At 40.7% G+C, this 26,578-nt stretch overlaps 1 protein-coding gene across 1 annotated transcript in view; it reads right to left on the bottom strand.

Annotated features, from left to right (window-relative positions):
- The window catches only part of SSU72 (SSU72 homolog, RNA polymerase II CTD phosphatase), a 210,308-nt gene that overhangs the window by 44,455 nt on the left and 139,275 nt on the right, over window positions 1-26,578 (bottom strand). The window contains exons 3-4 of the mRNA XM_069241047.1: window positions 8,846-8,985; window positions 7,895-8,013 (exon numbers count right to left, since the gene is read on the bottom strand). Coding sequence (XP_069097148.1) covers window positions 7,895-8,013; window positions 8,846-8,985 — 259 coding nt within the window. The remainder of the gene's footprint in view (window positions 1-7,894; window positions 8,014-8,845; window positions 8,986-26,578) is intronic.

Below are 26,578 nucleotides of genomic sequence, written 5' to 3'. Positions count from 1 at the left end.
GACAGACTCTTGCCTGTACTGTGTCGATGGAGGCTCCCAGAAACACACAGTGACTTGGTGAGGTTGACATGAAGGCCTAACCTTTGAAGGAGAATGCAAATCTAGCTGTAATGAAGCGGAGCTACCTGAGACATTGACGCCTTGAATAGCCAATCGTCTAGGTATGGTTAGACAAATATTTTGTGCTTCCGGAGATGGGCAGCCACCACCGTTCTGGGTGGGTGCTTACTTCTGACCAAATGGAAGTACTTGGTACTGATAGCGGTCTTGTCCAGCTACAAACCTAAAGAACTTTCAATGCTTTCTGGCAATTGGATAATGAAAGTATGCTTCGAAGGTCGATGGAACAAAGTCAATCTCCCTCAAGTAACTGGGGATAGATTTGGTATGACAGCATCCAGAACTTCTCGTCAAATCCACTTGTTGGCTGTTTTAAGGTAGAGTATGGGTTTGAATTTGTTCTTGTCTTTCTGTTTCAGCAGAAAGTAACAGGCAACAGATTCCACTGCTTGATTTTGTAGGAGGATGTTGACTTCCGACTAACAGCTGGAGTTGGAAGCAGGACGGTTTCGCAAGGATGGATGGTGGAGGACTGGTGAATCTGAGACAATATTCATGTTGTACAAACGTTCAGAACAGAGGTGTCTTATGCTTTGCCAGTCAGATAACAAGATATTATGCTTCCCCCCCCCCCCCAACCAGAGTGGGTAATAGAAGAGGGGAAGTAATAGATCAGGGATTTGACCCTAATGATTGCTCTCCTCTGAGTAGGCTGTGGGGAGGATCTACCCCTAATCTGCTTCCTTTGGTATGTTTGGTAAGTTCTTTGGTGCTGTTGGCATCCATCCTTGATAACGCTGAGGGGTTTGAACCCTCTGCGAATAGAAACGGCATTGGTAGAGATGGAAATATTTTCTTTGCTAACTGGGCCTCTCTATGCCGACTGCTTTCAGAGTCCCCACTTCCACTTTCATTTTGCCATTTCATCATGAGTGTGGCTTCAAATACAGCAGTACCAAAGAACATGAGATTTAATATTCTCTGCTGTGATTCTGGCTTGAGCGAGGTGAAACCAAGAGTGCCTTTCGGATGCTGTGGCAGTACTCATGTGCCGCTAGAAGGGAAGTCTGCTGCAGCACCAATGCTTTAATAGGAAACCATTAACCTAGGATTTCCGTAAAGTCTTCTCTTTACTCTCTTGGGAGATGTTCCACAAACTGCTGCATGGATTCCCACAGTGCACTGTCATACTTGCTTAAGAGGGTGGTCACACTAGCTGCTTTGATTGTGGTTGCTGCCGTACTGCAATCCTTATGAATCACTGAATCTAACTTCCAACTCGCTTTATCAGTAGGTGCTATCGAAGTGGGAGTAGTGGCATGGTGTTAGTCGCTAATACAATAACAGAATCTAGCGCTGGGTCAAAAGGAAGAAAGGCAGGATCTTGTTCTGGAGGGCGGTATTTTTTCTGAAGCCAATAAAGGTTTCTTAACGGAGGCTAGTGTGAAGAAGAGATCCGTAGTCTGTTCTAAGAGGCCTGCACTAGAGGCAAAGGTCTTGAAGCTGGCCTATGCTGAAGGGTTTCAAACATTACTGATGTGGTTGGTGTCTAATCCAACATCGCAATATTAAGTTTTGCAGCTTCCCTCACCCCGACCTCTTAAAAAATGCTGATACCATCAACTGGTCATACATCTGGATGTTGGGAGTCTAAAAGAGTTGTAGTATCATCCTGTGGAAGATGTCTCCATGGTGTGTCTAGACCAAGACTGTTGTGAATGGTGACGATGGTGGGAGTGCCTGGACGATGGAGATTAGTGCCTTGAGCTAGGACGGTGGCGCCTGGAATAATGTTGCGATCTGGGCGCGACTGGTGCTGATGGAGGTGGTGTCAAAATACCTCTATTGACTGGCAGAAGAAATCAGGAAAAAAAAAAAAAAAAAAAAAAAAAAAACAGGGAGACCCCAAAAATGCTGAATGAAATGGTTAAAAAAATTCAGTTGAAAATGGAGGGAAAAAGCCACAAATTGTCCAAACGCAATGTTACAGGGTCCTGTCAGGAGCTGGAAAAAAAACTGAAGCAAGTGGCACATGCTCAGCATGATGGGATACTGGTGGTCCCTGGGTTCTTAAAGGCACAGCTTCTGTTTTTAAACTCTTACATTGACAGCCTATGGGGCTACACTGTCCTGCTCTCCATCTCTATCCTCTATCAAAAACATGTTTGTGAAAGGTTTATGCTGCTGTATTAAATCATGAAATTACACACAATTCTTCTGGTCCTTTTTTATACACACAAGATGGATAACTGGGTCACTGTAGCCTAGCTCTATAGGCTGCATAATTTTTTCTTTCTTAAGGCCTTCCTGAGGAAAGGTGAACATCTACGCTTAAGAAGATAGATCGTGAAAAAAGTGCTCTGAGGTCCCCGCTCTTGGGCGGGACTAATCAGTGCTTATGACTATAAATGGAAATCCCCTATGAGAAAAGCTATTCGATCACAACATACTTATAATTAAGACAAGGTAAGAAGTGTCTCTGATGGAAGTACTATACACTAATCTCTCCAATGCCCTGTTTAACTCTTTTATTGACCTTTGACATGCTCCCTCTAATGAGACATAGGGTGCCTGGAGCACAAACATGTTTGTTTCATATAACCTTTTTGACCTCATCAGTATCTGTTATGCTGAGGCATCATTATTAAGTGACCATAATCCTATACTTTTTAGCTAGCTATTTTTGTGCTCATAATATAACACTGAGCCATTACCAAGTACTGTCCATCAAGGTAGGAATCTTAAATGGGACTCCATTAACACATATGTCCTGCTCAAAAACGAGTGCGTGGCTAACGGTGGGCCAGAAGGGCTTTTGGTGCTGCCATAAATGCAAAGCATGTCAGGTTGGAAAAAGCATGAAAAAAAATCAAATCACAAAGAGGCAGACCTTTTGAGATCAAAGATTGCATTAATTGTGAAACCATGTATGAAATGCAGATTTGGAAAACAGTGCACTGGGGGACTATTAAACTCTAATTACGCGTTATACAGCATTTGTGAGCAACTCAGAAGAAAGACGTGCTGTATCCAATGGCCAATCATATATGGGATAAACATGGAAGAGTAGCAAATGTTTGTGCTATTATGTACTACATCATGAGAAGAAAGCACTAAGTGACTGGGAGTGCCTATTGCGACAAACCAAATGGATAATAATGAAAGAAATGCCTCTGTGACTCAATTTTGATGCAGAGTTACATGTGTTTCTGTGTTAAAGATTATTTTGAGAAATATAAGAGACTGAGGCAAACTTGATTGTAAATTACTGAGTTCATCTGGAGACAGGGGCTGTAGTACTATCTCACTAGCATAGTTGTATATAATAATTTAACAAGGATTCTGGAGAAAGATCCCAGTGGGGGAGGAATGTATTCACATCTGCATTGGTGACTATTTGTGCAGTGAACTAAACTAGTGGGAATAACAGATGTGTAGCACTATAATCGTATGTACATGCATGAGTTACCCAGGTAACAGTCCAATACTGCTCTTATGTGTAGCACTGATCATATGGCATGTTTTGGAATTTTGAGACGTCCAACCAGGGCTAAACAGTAATCTACATGAATAAGTCACTAATAATACCCTATTACTGTATGTGTATAAGACATGAGTGGTGATGTTTGGACACAAAAGTACGCACTGAAGATGTATGCTGCCTAAGGGTCAGTTATTATTAAAAGATGTATATGCCACTTTAGATGTATGTGTAAACATGCACAAGTCACTTTAGTAATAAGTCATGAGCTGAGATTTTGGGGTGTGCAAGCATATACTGAAGATCTATGCTACCCAAGCGTTGGTTATTGAGATAAAGTCAAGTACTGTACATGTATGTCACTTTAGGAATTTGTGACATTGTAAGGTAACTGTAAAAGTGCCACTCATTACATGGGTATGCTACGTATTCCTAAAACATTCTTGTAATGCAGGGTCTTAGCAATATTCAAGCAGCACTATAATTGTATACATATGTATGAGTCACTTCACGAGCTAATAGGTTTGAATCTCTGAATTTACAGTACTATAACTGTATAATTTTGCACGAGTCCTTGTACTTTGAATAGCTAGAATTGCAGTAGAGTCCTGCTGAATATATGGAGCTGGTCACCAGATTACTGAAAATGTTACACAAGTATGAGAACATAAGAGTGGTAGGCCTCTTATAAGCTTGGCAACAAAGACCTATAGATAACTGAGGTCGGAACTATAATGCAAATGTATCATGTAGGAGAGTCAAACAAATGTGTTCGGAAATGCTGGTGTTTACAAATGTTAGTTGTGAAAATGTGAATTACTAATTTGAACTGGAAAGGTAAAGAAAAATACAATTTCACCATCAATGATGAAAATGGTAAAAACACTGCTTTATACTCAAATGTCTGTTCATGAAGGGAGGTGGGGGGCTTTGGCATCGTTTTAAGATTGCACTTTGGTGATCACTGGCCAGTTGTAGGCTATGGACAAAACACGTTGCTGTGTTTGAGGGATAATGTGAATTACACTATGTGGAATTAAAAAAAATAAAGTGGATGAATTGCACCTGACTCAGTGGTTTTCCTTGGCGTGCAATGGTTTGATAGGCCAGAGTGAAGGACCAAATACTGAGGAGGAGGGACAGTTAACACATTTTGCAAGGCTTTAGCCAGCTTTCTCAAGGTTCAATTTCTTATTACCCAAACATATTGTAGTGAATCCTAGTTCAACAGGAGTTAGCTTAGCCTCTGGCTTGTAGACTCGTGCCCCAGTCACATAGTGACTTAACCTACTTAGCTTGCTCTATCTTAGCCCATTTAATTATTTATTTCTTCTAAGATGGCTACCTTGTTTATAGTTAGGCCACTTGTTATGAGTTCCATTATCAGTGTCACCGCGCCAAGATCAAGCACCAAAGACAAACAGTAGGTGTTCACACTTTGGGATTTTCCCTCTCTATACTTTCGAGGGATTGTTGACATTAATAGCCGTCCCAAGCATGTCTGTTATCTATTGTTTAGGAATACACCTACGTCAGGGGACCTTGTAGATCTGTATGGATACATCACACTTTAGACAGATAATCAGAGAGATTCCGACCAGAGGGCATCGCCACCATCGCGGATACCGATGCTGCAGTCATCTTGACGCTGACCCAGTCTTCGTGTCTCTGCGGAGTCTGAGATAGAGACCTCATTCCAAGGTAACGAGGGTTGGGGGCTCCTATCATGGACATGGCATTGGCAGATTAGGTTTAACAAACCCAGCTCTCCTTTAGGTAGGAGGTTAGGCCTTTTCACATTAGGGCATCTTACATCTCATATCTTTTCTATGTATTGCAAAATGGTGGGGGTCTTCGTAACAATGACTCATCTTCACAATACCGTTACTTGCTTTATTCATTATCCTAATCATTGCAGTCCATGCAACTTATCGCAAATTGCAGTTATGTTAAATTAAAAGCTATTATAACTTTACTGCATCTGTGTCATTGCCTGTGTTTGTATGAGACATAATATATCTGTGAGAAAAGGGTAATCTCCGTTTAACCATGACACTCCCTGAGATATCTTATTTTTTAGTCCATGCGTAAACGGCTGCCATAAATCACCTTTTACTATTGTGTTTCTGGTGAGGTGCTGCTGGTGAGCCAGTAAGGTTGGGATAACAGTTGCGACTTGTTGTAGGAAAGACGCAGTCGCCTACAAACAAAAGTACTGTCATCCTTAAACCAGCAGTCTTGCTCAGAGCAAGAGTCCAAACTACGACAATATGGTATGTTTTAATAAAACTTTTCATTTAGTAAAGGTCAACATGCCATGCATATACCAATTTTAGCCCTATTTGGCGGCTAAGTCATATTTGCATGGTGACTGAAAATCTGTGCTTATCAGAAGTACAAAGAAGATTTTCTTCTCTACTGAGTTAATCAGAAATGCTCATGATAAGGCATATGTTATTTTGGCACCATAGTAAATGTCCCAATTCCTGATGTTCTCATTCTTGAAGACTAGATGGTCATCAAGAATGTGACATTTAATCGGGTGCCATAGTAACATATTATGCCTTATCATAGGCAACTCTATCCAGATGAAATCCTCTTTGTATCACTTACCTATTTTTAATGTTAACTGCTGTTTTCAAGAGCTACTTATGGAGGGCCAAAATGCTGAATTACGTTGTTTTACAATTAGAAACTACTAAACTAGCATTATTTTTCAAATTACACTTTGCTCTTTTAAAATATGTAGTGTAGGCAAAACAAATATGGAAAAATATTGGCAATGAGAAAACTGTATTTTCGTGCTTGAGGAGCAATACCGAGGGCTTTATCTGCAGCTGCTCAATTAAAACATAGATATTTAAAAAACCTGATTCTGTGCCACTATCAAAAGCACCTTCAGACACGTTCCAGTGCTCTTATAAAATGTTTCTCTGACTACAGAAGATCTCCTTGAGCTATGCTCATTCATCTGGTACTTAAAGGAGCTGCTGAAAATGGCAGTGTTCTTAATGTGAGATTTTAATAAAGAGGTGACCTGCTATAGACCTACTACTGAAATTGCAATTCTTCTCAGTGGCCAGTAAGCCAGACCATAGTGTCATTAAAATAATTGCTGCCAAAAAAGGCTCTCAATAGAATGGCTACTTCTTAAAGCCACACACACACATTTTCTGTGCTTTATAAAGTCCATCTGCATTGTCCAAGTCTTGTTGCAGACTGGAGTGATGGTAGTAGTAATGGGTAAGAAAACACAACCAAATGTAACTGCTACAGAAAAGAAACACAATTTCGGTTCTCTTTGTTTAAAAGGGCCACCACTTAATGTCTGAAAGTAGAACAAACGGTGTGTGGGTGTCTAGGGGGTGGTGGGGTAGTATTCTCTTGCATGTAGATTTCTTCCACTAAATACTAGATAAAATAAAGTAGATCAGTGAGCAAGGTTGAGTAGAGATCCATGGTCCTGATGAATGCCCGAGACCAGTCAGGGCTTATGAAAATGGGCAGAAACATTGGCTGTACCTTAGGTGACTCGAACTATAATTTTCAATATATCACCTTCCACTGGTTTTAAAAATACCTGTGATCCCCACTAATAAAATGTGAAAAGCTGGGGTAATACAAGTTTTTAGCCTAGGTGTCTGGATCCCAGTTTGTATCTTATTGAAAACTCTCTCCTGCGCTGAGTCATCAGGAGGTTGAGTCTGCCCTGGTGGCATTGTCCTACCAGGATGGGAGAGGAAGCCAATGATGAAGCATGACCCTATTAGATGTGCGAGGCTCCCATGAAAGGAAGGACACCCCCGCCCTTGTAGCTGTATAATCTACTTTTAGACCTCAAGTGGAGGCCATTTAAAAAATAAATAAAAAGAGAACCAAAGTTGGGTTTCTCTTCTGTAGCCATCATATTTGGTTGTGTTTTTTTCTGAACCGTAAGGGGATGTGTGGCTATTTTTTCTCTTCCTCTCTATGCATGATTGAAAGTGGTAATGGGTACCCAGTAGATACATAATTTATACACCACCGTACAAATCAGAGATCAAGAAATTAATCTTCACAACACAATGCCCAGAAAGTTAGAAACATTCTTTTTTGTGGTCTTTAATAATTAAGAAGCTTGCTAAATATATTTTCTTTAAATGTCCAAATCTTCCAACATTTTGTAGAAGTCTGTTAATATACCAAGGAAACTGGAAATCAGTCATAAAACCATTTGAGTCATTACAATCAGGAAGGTTTTCCCAAACATCTCTCTGCCAAGACTCCAATTTCTTAATGGATAGAATTTTCTACGTAAATAACAAATATAGGAAGTGAAGATGAAAGCATGAGCTATACAAATAAGCTACTTACACATTGGCAAAGGTCGCAGATAAGGAAGGCTCCTAATGTAGCTTCTTCATGGTTGTCCTGGATGTCAACATTGATGACATGTACAGGTTGGCAGGTCTCCTGTTCTCTGGAGTTTAAATCTGAGCAGAAATCACAGTGGGAGAGAAATGAGAAAATTTATAGGAGCAAGGATAAAATGCAAAATAGACAAACACGAAGGGCAGATCAGTGGGACCTACCAATATATTCCGACATCTAAACATAGAAGCAACAGATACCCGATATACTAAATACAGAAGAGCCTGTATTGTAATCAATGGGTATACAGTAATTTCTCCTGGTCGTCAATTTGGTATCAAGAATTTGGAAGTTTTCCAACCTTCATTGGTTGTATGCTTAAATTATGAAAGCGATACACTCAAAATACTCTTATTGTCGACCCAATATGTAAGAGATCAGTATGTACAGTTGCACAACTACTGAACCCTATGATATAATGACTCATCACAACCCTGCACAAGATTAACATACATTGACAAAGAATGTGCAGTTAATGGATTATATAAAAGGTGCGAAGTGAAGAAAGACCACATACATTTGTGGAATCTAAACACTTACACAAAAAAATGCTAAATTCAGTTATTGAGCATGTTCTGCATCATCAATTAGTTAAGGCTCCATTTGAATAGGTGAAGAGGGGTTCCATTTAAAAAAATAAAATAGTCATGCAACATCAGGGGATAGTTTTTTCAAAAAGAAAAAATACCGATTCCCACTTAAAATAATATCCCTCCAGAAAAAAGCCAAACCCACTGGTGGTTTCAGTGATGTACACTAGACTGCTTTATAAAATGATGGCCTATCACTAAAGGCTTAAAACTGTGGTAGTATCTTAACAGGGGAAGTTATAGCAAATCAGTCTTGCCAGTATCTAAACTGCAAGTTGCTTACACACTAATCAGAAAATCTTACCTTCTACTACTTGGTCATATACTCGCTCTTCACACGTTACAACAAGGTCAAACACATCTTTGCAATTCTGGAATCTTTCTGGCCGAGACTTTATCCTTTTGTTTCTGTCCAACATATGCAAAATTCCATTCTGGGTATATCTGAAGTGGCTGAAGTTAAGGAAATTTGAAGAACTCTGGAAGTGTAATTTGTCAGTTACACACAATCCATTTCCGAATCACTGAGAAACGAAAACCTGAATGGGTGGTGAACCCATGGTTCCAGCAGCTTTTCACTCTACCATCAGGTGAATTCTGAAAGAACCTAAACCCTTATTTTGTTGTGTTCTGTATTCTTTTTGTACCTACTCAATGAGGTTATTTGATTGTTTACATTTTAGTTGTATTTGAAATGGTTACTTAATTGCGATCAAGATTAACAAATGTAGGCCATAAATTCATTCATCTATAAAACCTAACACCAATGTCTGAACATTCTGGAACGTAAACACCATCACCCACTCCACCACAACTTTCACAAAACAGAACACAAACCAAAACAGAGTTTTGCTTGAACAGCGATTTAATCCAACATTGCTCAAAATATGGTCTTCACATTGTGCCCTGTCCCTCAGTGGCCCCTCTCGTAAAGAGGCATGCAGTAACCAGCCTGTATCTAAAGTTCAAAGTTAAGGCACAAGCAGGGAAGCAAAGGCCAGTGATATGTATATAGAAGAAAAAAATTCTGAGTGAACGGACTGGTATCCAAGGAATGCAACATGTGTCCCAATAGCTACAAAGGGGTTTGCAACACCTCCTCCATTGAAGCCTCTACCAAGCTGTCCAGACATGCTCCTATCAGACTGACAAATTGATCTATTTGATAACCTAATTTCAGACATAATATCAAGTTGAACGTTATTGCTGAGCGAGACTGTTGCTATTTAAAATCTGCCGAGTAGGCTTGCTTCATGGCAAAAGCCATAAGTAAAAATCTTCTCTGGGCCACATGCAAAAAGCCCCTTATCGTCAGAGGTACATAAAGCAAATCTGAAAACCAATGCAATCCAGTTTTCCTCACTTCATCCTGATGAACCATTTCACATAAAATGCATTCATGCTTTTCTAAAATGTGTTTCCTGAACTACTGAATGCACTGCAGTGCCATAATAATGATCTAGTGAACATTCTATTAAATGTCAAAAACTTCACATTTCATGTACAACCGAAGTGTCCAGAAAATCAACTGTCTCAATATCAATTCCGATTTTTTTCACACATTTAGCTATATGGTGGCTGACTAGAAACAGTGAGGATGTAGGTTTGGCATGCAGGTGTATGTTTCATACTCCATAGCTCCAAACCCACTACACAACATATTCCTATTTTTACTTTCCAAAAACTGGGATGACATCCTTGCTGGGGTTACTGGACTGCAATTTTACTTAAGATTTGCCTTTTATGGTTTTTGTTTGTGTGCCAAGCGGTGTCTACTCAAGTTTCATTCAGGGTTACTTCACGAAGGCCACACTTCAATTTGTGCATCGTTTCAAGAATTTGCTTATCACACAATATGCTTATCACACAATAATTAATCTATAAGAAGTTCATAAGGAAAAAAAAAAACCTCTATCTTACTCAAAGTGAGAATCAAATACTTTTTCAGATAACTAAATCACCATGATCTTTCACCTACTGAGTGTATGAGACGTTGGACCGTTTCTGTGAATCCTAGAGCTTCAGTGAAATGAGGGACTTTATACCGATGTCAGCAAGTATTGTGGCATCATCAAACAGGGGTCAATACGGTACTGTCATACCAACAGTTGAGGTCTCCTTAACTGCATTACAGCAGTTTCAAGACCAGTGATTTGGCCAACAGTGAACACAGAGTTGTGCTGCACGAAGTAAAGATGGCAGATCTCTCAGTGTTCAAAATATTTCATTCATATTCATGCAAATAAGAGTCATTGAGTGATTCACCAAAACCCTAAGGACATTTCAACAGATACTGGAGCACACCTAGAGCAGTTAATTGGACCGGCACCTACATTTCCAAAAGATACCAGCAATTTAATATTAGTGAATGAAAAAGTTGTACAAACAATTCTTTAAAAGTTCTACTGATCTCGAAGGATGATGGCAGAGTCCGTATACTTTAAAGGGAGCGGAAATCAAAAGATTCAAGAGGTTGACGAGAGCAAAAACAAAAAAGCCCTTTCTGAAAAAGGGCTTGTGCTCTATACAAACATTAAGACAATCGGTTAAGTTGCAAAAGCTCATCATAGATTTCTATTGTAGGCATGTTAGAGAGCTTTGACGTGTCTATGATCATTGGCAAAGATTCTAGTTGCGGAGTCTGGTCAGGATGCTTTTTACTTACAATTTGCTTAAAGAAAAGTAATTCAAAACACTATAATATGACAGCCTCTCGAACACAGGAGCATTCCTTTCTAAGAACTAAAAGCTTAGAAAGCAATAGTAAAGGCTTGGAGACATCACCAGAGGCCTAAGGTTTTGTAATTTGGATTAGGGGACAGGATTCAGTATCAGGAGTTCCTTATGTCTGGAAAGGGGATGAAACACTAACTTACAATAACGTTTCTTTCATCTGGGGAGGTCTTAACAGCCAACGGACTCACCTGAAAGGAGCATGATGATTTTGAGAGGACCGTCACAGCAGAAATGAATGATGTTCAATAAACCAAGATACCAAAGACAAGGTCACAGATCTTACAACTTATTATACGCAATATTAGGTACCAATCCCATATTAAAAAGTCCTGTACATAGTTCCCAATCCTGATCATCATTCAGGAAACCTATATTGGCAGTTTCCACTGGTTGGATATCAAACAAGACTACATTCCACCGGAGCATGAATTTATATGGCGCTCTATAACCCACTGAAAATGCACACTTTTACTTGGGATGGAAAGTTGATACATGCATTAAAACCACAACTAACTCCATGAAGAGTGCAGTAAAGTCAGTACCATTTATAACCTACGGATTGTGATCAGTCAAAATCTGCATTCATAGCAGTGGTTACAGATTAATGTGGGTTCTATTTTCTACACATACTTAATCCTCAGTCAGAGTTTTAGAGACGACCACATGAACTGCCAAGCCACTTAGAGCGGCATTTAGAAATGAAGAAAGAAGGAGAGGGGGAAAAAAAGAAAAAAAAAAAAAGAAAAAAAAAGAAAACTTTTGCCAAGACTAAGAAAAGTACTTAAATACCCCTAAAAGAAAGCATACTCTGAATCTTTGGCCACCAACACAGGTGTCTAACAGGACTATATGTAGAGAAGGAATATATACACCATTTGCTTGCTTTGGCAAAATTTTAACTTCTAGTCCTTTGCTCATCTATGTTTTGCTATCTTTACTGTTTTTTTCCTCCAAATATGGAGAATGAGGTTATCAAGATATACACCAACTGGCTTTGTATTTGAGCCCTAGGAAGGTAAACCCTTTATTGCCACAACGGTAATTCTGTGACTTCCCTTTGATTTAGCCAAAAGTAATTTGTATGGTTCTCATGATTACCAAAAACACTTACGAGTCCTTACAGTCTACAATCCTGTTGGAAAGATGTATTTTCATGAACTTAATAAGATGAACCCCACAAGTAAGGCTACAAACTCTTTAGCTTGATTTGGATATTTTGTTATAGCAACGTGTGCAATTTTTCATTTTAAACCTCTGTATACAGCCCATAAATTCAAATAACTCCAGGCTCTTACTGCTTCAGAACTCGAAGTATTTTGTTTAGCAGAACTTAGGTAGTCCACCATCTTTATCGTAACTAATTTCTTTCCTTATTCAATGTCCCTTTTGTATTTTGGGTACCTAATGAGAACAATGTTAAATACTGACCCTGTAACTCTAAAGGTCAGATGACTGACAATACCCGTCTAACTCTAGCCTGAAAGTGTCTATGGTGTGATATTAATGGTACTTTTTGCTTTGCATAAACATTGCTTGATTTATCCTGGATGTGTAACACCGCTACATACTATCTATATTTCCTCATAATTGCATTCTGGGCGGTCTTTTATACACGTTGTGATAACCTAGTTTCTGTATTGAATTGATTTATTATGGGTGAAGTGGCCAGTAAGCAGAATGGAAAAAAAAAAAAAGTTAAATACCGACCCCAGCAATTAATTCCCCACATCTTCGAGTCAAGCCGGGTCAACAAGCTTAAAAAAAAACATTTTTTTAAATTTATTTATTGCATTGTATAGAGTTAAGATTTCAAAAACCAACTCTTTCTAAAAAGAGCTTGCTCACTATGCAAGAGTGAAGACAATCGGCTGAATTCCATAAACTAAAGCTACATAATCTACAAGCATTGCCATGAGTTATTGTTCCAGAGGGGATGCCAAGCCTGGTCAAGCTGCTTTTCACTAACTATTAACTTAAACAAATGTCACTCAAGACTGCATAATAAAACATCTAGAGTACAGCAACCTCCTTATTACAACAGTCCACTTCCTTGGTACACTCATGTGAAACAGAAGGTTAAAGAAAAGACGCATAAGAGGAATGATTTGGCACAGTCCCCTAGTACCTCTTCCATTCCAAGATTGCAGGTTCTATATAAGCCGTAATTGTCAATTTTGGGTGATATTCAGTTCTAGCTTGACAGTGTGCAACAGACCCACATTGCTGTCAGTTCCTATTTATTAGTACAGTTATTGCAAATTCAGAATAGTATCCAAGCCACTATCTGGATTTAAGCCAGAAGTACATAGCAGAAGCCAGAAGTGCACAGCAGAGTAGGGTTAACAGTTGCTTGTCCAGGACCAGTTTTAGGTGTGCAGACATCTCTGGCTGAATTATTGGTAAATGAGAGAAAGCCAATTTGTTAGACCACGTATCAGTCGGTCTGACGTAGTTCATCGTGGATAACTGCTATAACAAGATCAACATTTTTTTTTAACAATTTAAATAAAAAGGCAACACATAATTCAAAGTTTCACTTTTATAAATACATATCCGTCGCAATTGAAACTGCCCTTCGCTGTCTTTCACTATACACAGACGTGTTTTGATTATTCTTATAATAGAGGCCATTTGAGTTCAGTCATAAACCCACTGCCACCCAAGACTTACACCTAAACATGCTTGAACGAGGAATGCCCAAAGGTATTTTAAATACACACCTTAACCCATAAATCCACCACACGGAGTAGCATCTGGGCCCGTTTCCCATGTGAGAAAGGTCTATCACCCAGGAATGGAACTCATTGTTAGCTGCGCAAAATACATAGGGTTTACTTAAATGCAATTAGAAGTATCAGCAAACCCAGGCTTTGGGATGCAACTCTCCATGGAGAAAAGAATGCAATTCTCAAAGGTGAAAATTAAATTACTGAATGCTACAGAATAATTGATCATTAAAAACGTCCTATAGCTACTGTAAAGTTTCAATTTATTAAGGACACAGACGCAAGGATTATACTGTACTTTCTATTTTACAGCCCCAATTAAAAAAAAAAAAAAACAACACAAGACATCATTGCCCATCAACCCTTGGGAAAGTCAATCAAACTGTCCAATACAAGCCCAGGGACCCCCTTTCATAGTCCTTTGTCCCTCTTGCTGCGAAAGTGGAGAAGTAGCAACATCATTCCTGTCTGGATGACTACGATCCTAAGAAAAACATAAGGTATCCAGTAAAGGCACTACAAGAGTCAATTCTTAAGACAGTGTTCAGTCCAAATAGCTGAATACAATCAAGACTGAAAGAAACAATGCCATAACAACTAAAATAGTATACCACCCATAGGATGAGACAAGGTCCTGTCTTAGAAGGGGCTGTACTGGAGTCTTGAGTAGGCTAATCCTCGCAGCAGTGTCCTTACGATAATTGAAACTTTGGGACAATAGGTGGGACATTTTTCATTTTATGACAGGACCGGAGGTGGGGATTTTGCTAGTTTAAAGCTTGTCCATCACCAGCTATTTAATATTGAGGACTAGTTTAAAATAAAACCTCTTAAAGGTAGATCTGAAGACTAGTCAGCAGCGGTGAGGATATCTTGTAGGCGAGTGCCCTGAGCAAACGCTTTTGAGGTCATAGCCCCTCTTACAGAATGGGCACCCATCTAGCAATAGTGCAAGATGAAACTGCTTTAAGTGGCTTCTTGAGGGAAATCAGGAGCAGTCTTTCCCCATGGGGGCCGATTTCCAGTCTCAATGTCTCCTATGATTTGATGCATTGGACTACACAGGGGGAATCTGCAAACCAAGGGTAGGAAGCCACATGTGAATTACATTTCATTCTTCTCATAATAAGGAAAGTTACCCTTCCGGCAAATAGTCTACGGGTTAGATCCAGACCTCTAACATCCAAAACTTCTACACAATAGCAAGCATAGCAGAGTAGCCAGTTTAGTCGAGAACTCTTACATTTAGACATATTTGTTGGGTTGCCACAAAAGAAAGTATTGATTGACCTGTAGGCCAAGTCATCAGGGGCCAAAGAGGTAAGCAAATCCAAGATATGAACAATATCGGTCCCCACGGGATCCAAGTGTGTCTGCTGACACCAGCTCCCTCATAGACACCAAGTTGAACTATACTGTCTGACGGTACTGTTGGTCCAGGCTTTTGGGAGTAGGAACAAAGCTTATCACAAAGTACTGGGACTTTCCGAGGGTCCGAGTAATTTTCCATGCCATAAGTTGTAGAGACCGATCCAGGACCAGATGGTGTTGAGTCCCTTCTGGGTCCGTAGGAGACGCAGAAAGGAGGGGTAGACTGATTGGAGAATCCATAGAAAGTTACAGAAGAACTGCATACCACACTTGCAATCTCCAAATTGGGGCACCACCACCAGTTCTGCCTGACGCCGCTGCACCTGGGTGGCGAGTCACATGCTCGTTTGGGAATGAGGGAAATGCATACTCCCTCTCCAGCTGCCAGTTCTGAAGAAAAGCACTGGTCACCACCGCATTGGGCTCTGGCTGCCAAATGAAGTATTTGGGAAGCTGGTGATCTAGGCAGGGTGCAAAAAGGTCCACCAAGAATGGACCAAACCTGGTCCAAAGAGGCTGGAAGACCAGGGGATGCAATTCCCAAAGGCTTGCACCTTGTAGACTATGAGTGCGCCAATCCACTACCTGATTAGGTTTTCCCAGGAGGTGTTCCACCAGCACAGATCACATTTTTAAGACTGTAGTCCCAGACGTTTCTGGCCAGATCAGAGAGGGCTTTTGACCTTGTCCATCCCAAGTGATTGATGTAGCAGACCGCCATCATTGTCCATCTTTTTAACAACACAGTATTGCACCATGTCCTTGGTCCAGCACTTGACCACAAATTAGCCTGCCAGCAGCTCTAGACAACTGATATGGAGGGATTTTTAAAGGGATGGCCATTTTCCTACAGTTGAGAATTCCTCACATCTTGCATCCCAAACTGGACCACTTGTGTCAGACTGCATTACTAAATCCAAAAGGGAGCCAAAGATCACCTGTCCATTCCAAGCCTCCATGTGGGCTAACCACAATTATCTCTCTTCCCTGGCTTCAACTGACAAAGGGACCACCTAAGAGTACATGAGCCCCTGTTGAAGGTGGAATGCTTTACGCCACAGCAGAGTTCAGTAGAGAAGGGGTCCTGGGAAGACGGCCTGGATTGAGGATGACAACAGTCCCCCTATTTTCGCAATTTGTCTTAGGGAGGTGGAGCCTCTATTCACCAGCCAGCATAACTCATGTCTGAGCTTGTTCACCTTGTGGGAAGGAAGACTTAAGGTGTCTTGCACAGGCTCCCCCACAAATCCTACGAAAACACTTGAGTGGGGGTAAGAAGTTAGGTTGCTTGATTGATAGTGAAAGCCAGTGACTCCAAAAGACAGACAGCCATCTTGAGATGCAGGGAGGATTTGTGGGTTCTGATCCACAAGAAGGATGTCGTTGATACACTATGAGCCGTACGCCTCTGAGACATTACAACATTGGTTGCATTACTTTGGTGAAACACCAAGGTGAGGATGACAATCTGAACATGAGGGTCGTGAACTTGAAAGATCACTTCTGCCAATTTCACTTCTCCACTAGGAAGAGGTTGCTGACAAACCATGGGGAATAAGGTGACGTCTGAACAATGGTGCCCTTGGCAAATAAATCTACCACCTCTGCAGTGCTTGATGCAGAGAATACCAGCAGGATATGTGGCGACTGTTGGACCGGTGAGTCATAAGACTACATGGAAACCTTGCATGGTCTGAAGGACCCAAGAGTCTGAAGTGAGACCTTCCCAGTTTTGTACAAAGCATTTCAAGTCTGCCCCCCAGACTGTGAAGGGGGAAAGGGTATGGACACTTAATTGAGAGGAGCTGTGGTAGCAGACACCCCTGTGGTCGCCTCTGGAACCCCTGCGGGGGTAACCTCTGGTGGGGTAGAAGGGTCCAAAGTGGAGGTTACCCTGCCACTGCCCTCTTCATGCAGCGTTGCCTCTGCCAGGATCTTTTTGGGGGGGGGGGGGGTTTCGACTAGCTGAGAGCCCCCTGCGACAACCAGCTCCAGTGAAAACCTGGGGTGTAAAGATCCTTTTTATAGAGGCCTGAGCTTTACCTAGTGAGTTAGTGTCACCACAAATTTGCTTAGTTCATGAACAAATAGGCTCAATAGCACAAGGCAGACTTTGGCATCCTGTCTCCAAAGTGGTGAGATCCCCCAAGCTGGGGGTCACTCTTGATGAGGAGTGACCTGCTCCGCTTGGTCGAGATGACCCAGTTTGCATTGCCCAAAAATATAGTGGCTGGCTGGGCTGAGCCATATAAAACCTCAGGGAAAACATGGGCTCTAGATACCTTGGCATCCTTTGCCATATCAATGATCAGTGTCAGCAGCCCTGATTTGTCCATGAGCTTGTCTTAGAAAGCCCACCATGATCTATCTACCCCTATTTAAAAGGTCTCTGATGTCTTTAGCCAAAAAGGTGGCCATGCAGGATTCCATTTCCAGGGTCAGTGCCATCCTATCGCTCAGAGACAGGCGGCTGAAGTCCTCCCAGAGGCAGCTATGGACCTCCTTACAGAGCAACTTGCAGACTCCTTGTGACATAGAAGGCTACCTTGTCGGCCAGGGATCAAAATATTTAAAAAAAGTTAGACTCAAGATTTTGCGGCAGGCATGTAAAATTTGGATACAGATCCGCAATTTATTGCAGATAGATTATTACTCAGGCTCAGCTCCAATATGGGATTCACCAGGCACTCCGGCATGTCTGTGCGATAAACTTTCAAATCCACTAAAAGTTAGCGGGATAATGCAATGGGGACAAATTATAGAGGGTGTGAATTTGGTACCATGGGCCACATTTTTGGAGAGAGTGGGAGAAAACATTTCTAAATTCAAATACTACCAGCTGGTCAGTTGGATCAAATCTTTACTCAAAGGAGAAATTGGTAGATCCAGCTGGGAGGAGAAATTAAACCAAAGATCTATACCGAAAGAAGTGGTGGTCTGGTACAAAGCATTGTTGGAGGCAGTCGAGGAGGACCCTCCTCTCCCATGTCAGAAATGGGGAGAGGTGTTCCCAAATATAAACATAATTGCGATGTGGCAAAAATCATGGTATATCCTCTGGAATACGGCGAAATCAGCGGCAATAAGGAAGAACCATCTGTTTACATTGCACAGAGTGTATTGGACTCCAGCGAGACTATCTCGGATAAGTGGAAGCCAGAGGAAATGCCCACGTTGTGAAGGCTCCAAGGCAGATGATGTGCACATGTTTTGGGACTGTCCAGGATTAGCTAAATATTGGACAGACGTGCAGACTGTCTTAAATAAGATATTTGGGGAAGAAATAATTTTGAATCTTGGCTTAGTGTTATTTGGCGTCTGTGAGATGAGAGATCAATCTCAGCAACGTTTATTATTCCTTTTGATGCTTACCGCTATGCGACAAATTTGTTATAAATGGATAGGTTCACAACCTCCTACAGTACAGGAGTGGTTGATATCAATAGATAGATTGTATAAACTGGATAGAGCTGGGCCGATCAGTAAAAGAGATGTTTTGTGGGTGGGATGGGAAAATGAATGGCAAAGTACTATTTAAATGATTAAAGAGGTCCGATGATTATACCTGCCCCCCTCATGGATGTACCGGGCCTTATTGGCCAATCAGGATTTTTGGCAAAGGAGGGGACGACTTGCCAAGGAGATAAAGAGATCCATTGAAAAGTGCGCTGGGTGGAATGGCCCGCTGATACTAAGGGGCTGGATACCTGTAGCATATTTGGATTCTCCCGCTATTGGCATGGGCTGGTGAGATGAGGACTAAAAAAATAAAATAAAAAAAAAGTACAGTATAATAGTCGTCTCCGGTCCTGCATAGAATCAGAAGCAATGTTAAATAAGGTTCAGAGTGAAGATGATCTACATAAGAAAACTTCACTGTCAAGTCCTCAGAATCTTAAGAATACCACCCCTCTATTTTCAAATTAGGAGTTTGAGGGATCGCCAAGATGAAACAACGCTCTTATTTCTATTCTATTAAGAATACACAAAGGCCCTCACTCCCCACAAAAACAAGGCCAGGAATAAGAGTGCAGTCAAGCCTTCACGGAGGAGCAGTGTAGCCATATGAACGCATTTACGATTTTTGAGGGATTTGCTAGAATCCAGAAAGCTTGACAGTAAAAAAGCCATATGGTTGGTGTAGCCTGATACTAGCAAAAGTAAAGGCTGCCAATTGTGATGCTTTCCCACCCACACTAAAAATCATAAACAATAAGTGTGTTTTACTTTTAAGTGCACAATTGCAGCACTTATTTTTAACAGTGATTACTTTCATATCTAGGGCACTGCAAACTATCAGGCAACATAGGAGTGCTGCAAGGGAAAAAAACCTAGCTGCTGTCGGAGACACCGTATTGTGTGGCACCACTTCGCATTTAATAATAGGGGGAGGGCTACGGGTTCTCTGTGTATCTTGGCACCAGGTGATGCAAGCTAAAGATGGTCAAATTACATTTTGTGATCATAAAAATGACCTGTTCTAGAAGTCTCAGGATTAATAGATGCCAGTCTTTTGCCGAAATACAGCACAGGCTGTAGTGTATCTGCATTGCAGAAAATCCCTGTTGCCACTAACCAAGTCATTCAGTTCATTGCACATCATGTGACACGCAATAAACAAACGCAGAACGGATTCACTTAGGTGTGTTTATTCTCCAGAGAATCATGATACATTTACAGTTTGACATATAGAACCGAAAGCAAACGGGCAATTTGACATTTCTAGAGCTACAGAAAGATGTGCCAAAGCTTTCAACGAACCACTTCCGTACATCTATTTTTATCTTCTTTGCTACAGACAGAGCTTTTATGTAAAAAAAAAATAATAAAAAAAAAAAATCTAGTTTAAAATCACCTTTATAAGATGGTAAACCTTCTCACCGTTTGATATCCTAAAACCTGTTGAAAACGTATACAATTTATATCAGATTTTTTTTTTGGGGGGGGGGGGGGGGGGGGGGGAGGTGGGGGGGGGGCGGGTCGATGATACTCACAAGATACACGCCTCTGTACAAAAGGTATTTCCTCATTATGTTAAAGTTTAAAGAGGAAAACCACTGGTGTGGTTGGGGGGAGGAGGGGGGGGGGAGGGGGGAGAGATACTAGAATTAATAAGAAAATAAAAAGAAGGTAACCAGGAACACCAATAATCAAATCCTGCCACAAAGTTGGCGAAGGGATGCTTTTCCTTCTCTATATGCAAATTGTGACTAACGCAATGAGCAATCCTCAAGTCCTGTTAAAAAAAGCGTGAAACGCCAAAAGCACTTCCTCGGGATAGTTGCAGCAATACGGAAACCACAGCTACAAAATGGAGGCACTTGTGCAGGGATGTGGTGCGCACACTCAGCTCAGATGGTGTGTTGTGCAGATACGGTGTGTGCATGCACGGACTGCTGTGCCCAATACCAAGAACTAACTTCTGCTGAGGCTAAAATAAGCAAAGACAGACAAAGCACAAGACTGATGGGGTATGGCATAAGTATAAATTGACCTAGACACATGGCTGAAGGGTGCCCTCACATTACGATCCCACAGAGCACAGAATGGTTAAGTTCTGTGTTTGCTTTCATTTTACTACATACAATATTGTTTTTTTGTTCAGTTACAAGTGGGGCCGAAGATGTGCTTCTCCCTCATGCCATGGAGCTATGCAATTAGTGCCCAAATGTAGCATTTACCAAGCACAAGAGATTTGAGCCACTGCTTCTAACTGCAGAGAGAATCAGTTAACCTGGTAGACTGAGCACTCTTGAAAACGTCCCCATTCTTTGCTGCTGACGAGGCAGGTTGCTGAATAGATGTACTGATATCTACAACAGGAGCAGGTATCATGGGCGATGAGCCAAACTGGGGAAAGGAGACCCATTATTATAGATGCTTGGCACATCTTGCCAATGGCATGTGGCTTTAGTTGCAGGTGATAAAAGTGTAAGCAATATTCCTCAATTAATCCATCCACACAATTCCTGTTGTCCGTGGGTGCATTTAAAAAAATCTCCTTTTGTATGAAGAGATCTATAAGTGGGCTCCCCTCCCTTGGAGAACAGATGCACCATTATTAAGTCGATTTGTAATTTTTGCTGAAAATAATTATAATATCATTTACCCACGGCCAGTGTTTTACCAGATGATGCATTTTAAGGCTGATTTCTATGTCAAACGTGTTATCCCATCTTGAGCAACTTAGTTTTAATACCTCCCTGCATCTCAACGCAATGCAATCATGTCACCAATCTGTACCAACGTTTGTTTGCTTTAAAGCACTTTCTGAAATGCTTTTAAGCACCAATTCTAGTCAATTCGAATTCCAACAATGATGCTGATGAGCTTGCATACTTCTCAATGTGCCCTCAATGGTCATTTCTAGCATCTGTGCTTACCTACCCATGGCAGCAGTAATGCATCTTTGGTTATAATGGGCTGTGGATTTGTAAATGGTCTGCCCAATACTAAATTAGTATGTTACACCGTCGAATTGTGTGTTGTAATCTTCCAATCAATACAAGTCCACACGGGTCCAGTCACTTTAAACCACTGACTTGCAATACATTCTTGTAGATTGTATTGTTAAGGGTGCATTTGAAATCCAATTCATGATTTGATCCTGCTTACCAATTTTATCACCTTCTCAAGCAGAACCTGCGACTTCTGGTACAGAGAGACTTCATGAAGTGCTGACGCTCCTGCTATTTCCAATGTTCGATGTTTTGCCCTTCACAGATTTGAGCGTTGAACCTAAAAGTTTTGAATCTACTATGTTTGTATATTAAGTTGTTTAATTTGGGTGTAAATGTAAATGCCAGGTCCTGCAAAAATTGGTTTGCTACCTACAAGACCTCTAAAATGTTCTCCCTTATACAAACTTGGTAAGCTAAATCAGTGGTAGACATTCTTTGAAGCTGCAGATGTGCTGCCACAGCAGATGGGCATTTTGAAAACACAATATACAAATGTCATGCCTAATGGGAGTGTTTAAAGCAGATGTTTCACAATTACCACAACCAAAAGGTATTGCTAGCTATATTGGTTAGTGAAAGAAGTCCAATTTCTCCATATACTTTCCTTCCTGCAGCAGTATGAGGCCTTCTGACTATAATCTTGAAATATACTGCTTTAAAATGGCTGTTTGAGGAGGAGTGCATCCAAGATAGATGTTATTCAGCCTTGAATAAATACCCGGCCAGACACCATCTGACTTTCCACACTAATTTTCTATCCTTTTTCTGATTGAGTTTGTGTAACAGAAACTGGTGACTAGGACAGAACTATTGTTGTCTACGTTAATGCAACTAAACTTTCCCAGCATTTTCGTTTTGTTCTTTTTAGGAATTAGGCAAGTTCTTATTTCATAGAATATGGCTCCTTAAGTCAACTTTTTTTTAATTGGGTTAACCAAATAAGAGGAACTGGCTGTGTTTCTGGGAACCTATTGTGCAAAACAACATAAATCCTTTTCCTGTGTTGATAGCAGTCCTACCTTGGGTTACCCCTACTATGATCATTATCTTACATATATCGCTTAACGTTTTTATACATCTTTAGCTTTTTTTCCTGCATTGGTCTTTGCGACTCAGTTTGGAAATCCATGAAAATGCTGCCGCCTTAAATAGACCATTTATGTGCCCAGTTTCTAAGCTCAAACTCTTCAAACTCCATAATGATGTTCATGGACCCAGGGTCCATCGTCTTTTTTTTTTTTTTTTTAAATAACTGGTGGGTCCTCTGAGGTCATCCTTGAGTCAAAGCACTCAGCACTTTTCCATTTTTTTATTTTTTTTTCCTACCCTCCTTTTGTGGCGTTGATTGGCCTTTTCCACCCAATGGTATTGATAAACTGTTTAGGTGTCTAAGATGCAGGGCTTGACCAGGATTTTGCAGCCTTCTCTAGTTATCTTTTATAGCCTTTCCATAATTTAAGAATCCTTCTTAAAAAGGGGACTGACTTTAATCCTTTGTCCACATCAACAAAGTCAGACAAGTTCGCCTTTCCTGGCTATGGCTACATCAAATTCTTCTTGAAATGCTCCATGTGGGGGCTTAGTAGAGCTGTGTTGTGCATCATACTTTATTCAGAAATCTTTGTAGAATCCATAGAAATGTACAAATACATTAAAAACAATATGGACCAACAAAGTCTAACAATATATTTTAAAAAGGACCGAACGTAAAACACTTCATTACTAAGTAAAAATAAATAACCAAGAACATGTCTGCATTGACCACTATTATAAAAATATTTCTTTTAAAGTGCGATAAAAAAACGTTTACTGCACCAGTCAAAATCTAAAAAACAAAAATGCAGCAAAGATTGGCTGGATAAATCATCACACAGACAGGGCTTGGAGATAAGATCATGTACAAACCCCACAGGAAAACAAAACATATATTGCACTGTGCCTAAAACAAAAAAGCAAGGAACGCTCCCAGCGCGTACAAACCAGCCTGATGTAACTGGTTGACAGTAATTCCCTCAGACACAGATATTGGCTCACACTGGGTTTCTACCGCATGCCACATAAGCCTTAATGCTCATGATAATAGATGACTTTAGCTCCTGCTTTTTTATTTGCACCTGTACATAAGGATGGGTCAATAAACAAAGTTCGCATTGTTTATTTTACTTATCTCCCCTTTTACAGACTCAAGTCAAGGAATAAGCAGCCCTTTGGTCAAAGCAGCCTCTGAATTTTGCCACGGCAAGCCATAATATAATCGGCTGCACTCTTAACAAATCTGCAATATAGGAAAGTCCCAGTTCACTATGGCAAATAAAATGGGAAGCAGAAATAGGAACAGATAAAAGCTTTCTGCAAAATCTCTTCTCTTCATATGGCCAAGCAATTACCCGTACCCAATGGTGTTGAGTAATTATAGTAAAAGTGCCTGTCCCTCTGGTGCAAAATTGGCATATTAGATCTTAGCATTTGCCTCAGCTAATGTATTCCTTGTGATGACTGTAAAACACACGTTATGTGCCTTATATTCAACTGACTAAGGAAATCTGGTATTAAAAGCTAGACAATTTGAAGAATCTACTTTCCATAACCATGCCTCACACAACACCGTCTTATATGATTACTCCTCAATGTTCAACGGAAAACGTTGAGGCAATACACCGCTTCAGTTTACTCTTCAGGCACAGTATTTTCTTCAGGAGCTCTGTCTGCACACTATGCCTGAACAAGCAGCTCCTAAAGTGGAAAAAACGTAATGTAAACTTGAGCCTGTGTCTGGTTGAATTGCCGGTTTCAGGGGGTGGGATCATGAGTTACTGTTCTATGCAGGCCTGAAGCAAGAACAAGTTGCAACATCAGAGTTTACAACCAATGAACATGCATGGCTGCAGCTGATCCTATATAAGTTGAAAGTATAATACACATTTATCTATGCATCCAAGGTTGATGTCACTGCCTGCATGTTCCCTATTTCTTATTGAAAACCAAAGTTGCAACACCAATCCGACAAGAATATGCTGCAAATTCAGCAAATCCTTTAGAGATCAATGACATGGCAAACAGTAACTGCCAAACACTTACTGAAATATTGTGGGGCTATGAAATAAAACTCCTCTGTATTACTCTCCTCTCCCCATACTTGTGTTAAATTAGCCTGGCAATCCTGTATTGTTAGCGGGAACTGCCTGCATCCAACACCATTATCCACTGAAAGGAGTTGTGGTCCACACTTTTTCCATAGTGTGTTACAAATCATAGCCATCATATTAACTTTAATCCATTTTTAAGCTCAGTAGCTTTCATCACTCATCTAATCTCCTTGACTACGATCCTGAAAACGTCTTGTCACTAATCAATTACACAAAGACCTTGCGAAGAGTACCTTTCTGGACATGTAGCAAATTTGTTCCCACAATCTTCACAGTTCTAGCGCCATAGTAGAAGTCTACAACAAAGCTCTTGCATACAGTTGGTGAAAACTATCCAGATGTGTTTGCTGAAGGCCACACAGATTCGGGAGAACAAAGAAAAATTCAATTTTCACACATTTATGGCTTTGAGCAGAGTAAAGAAATCACAGACTGCAACTCAATTAATCAATCTTAAGGACTTGGACAAGTTTGAACATGGCTAATGCCAAATCACAATGCAAGATGTACTGGATTGTTCATAAGGGCTCCCTTGTTCTCAATATTTTCCCACTCTCTACCTCCGTCTACAAGCCAATTTCAAACATGGCAACTGCTAAAACATAAGCTAGCCCTTAGGCTATACAATTGCAAAGACTTGATTAATGAAAAACTCTAAACTAGTATGCCCATAACATGCAAATGCCAACCTGTGTAAAACAAGCATTGGCCAAGTCGATAGGTCTTGTCTCTCGTATCTACTGGCTTTGCCAATGGTTTTAGGCATGCCACACAGCATCCCTAAAGTTTGTTAAAAAAAAAAAAAAAAAAAAAAAAAATACCCTAACTAAAAACAAAAACCCTACTACAACAAACAAAAAAACAACTACAAAATAAACACAAAAACCCAATTTTCTTTTTAATTTTTTTTTTTTTTAAAACATCCAAAAACATAACCAACACATCACATCAACTCTAAATGGCTTGCAAGTGCCAATTTGATCCCACTGTGATCTACAACTGGAGGACCTGGGATAGACAGTGAAAATCATATACAGAGCCAAACGCTATGTCACAGAATGGAAAAAACCTGGCACCTTGACCCTACCAACTCCAACCACATCGCTTTCAAGGATGCCCTACGCAAACATCAACTGATCCACACCACCAAAAGGACCCACTTCAAAAAACCCATCGATGCCAACGCTCACAACAGTAAAGAGCTCTTCTGCATCGTCAATGAGCTCTCCACCCCAGGATCTGCTCCAACGAACCCTCGCCATCCCAGGAGTTCTGCAACTCACTGGCAACCCGCTTCCGTCGAAAGATAGAAGAAATCTACAATAGCTTCAAACCCCAGACCCACCAGCTGACTACAAACACCCAAGAACCCAACGCTCCAAGCAACACCCACCTCCTCCACTCCTGGAACCCAGTCAACAGAGGACACTGCCACCACCATGGCCTCCATCCACTCCGGATCACCATATCTTCAATAAGGCAAACCTCATTATCGCCCCCCACCTCTGCAAAACCATTAACAGCTCCTTCGAGTCAGCCACCTTCCCAGAAAGATGGAAGAACGCAGAAATCAACGCCCTGCTAAAGAAACCAAAGG

Source organism: Pleurodeles waltl, chromosome 6, assembly GCF_031143425.1.
Source record: "Pleurodeles waltl isolate 20211129_DDA chromosome 6, aPleWal1.hap1.20221129, whole genome shotgun sequence".
NCBI lineage: Eukaryota > Metazoa > Chordata > Amphibia > Caudata > Salamandridae > Pleurodeles > Pleurodeles waltl.
The sequence above is the reverse complement of the archived record's forward strand: the minus strand, read 5'-3'. Positions and strand labels throughout refer to the sequence as shown.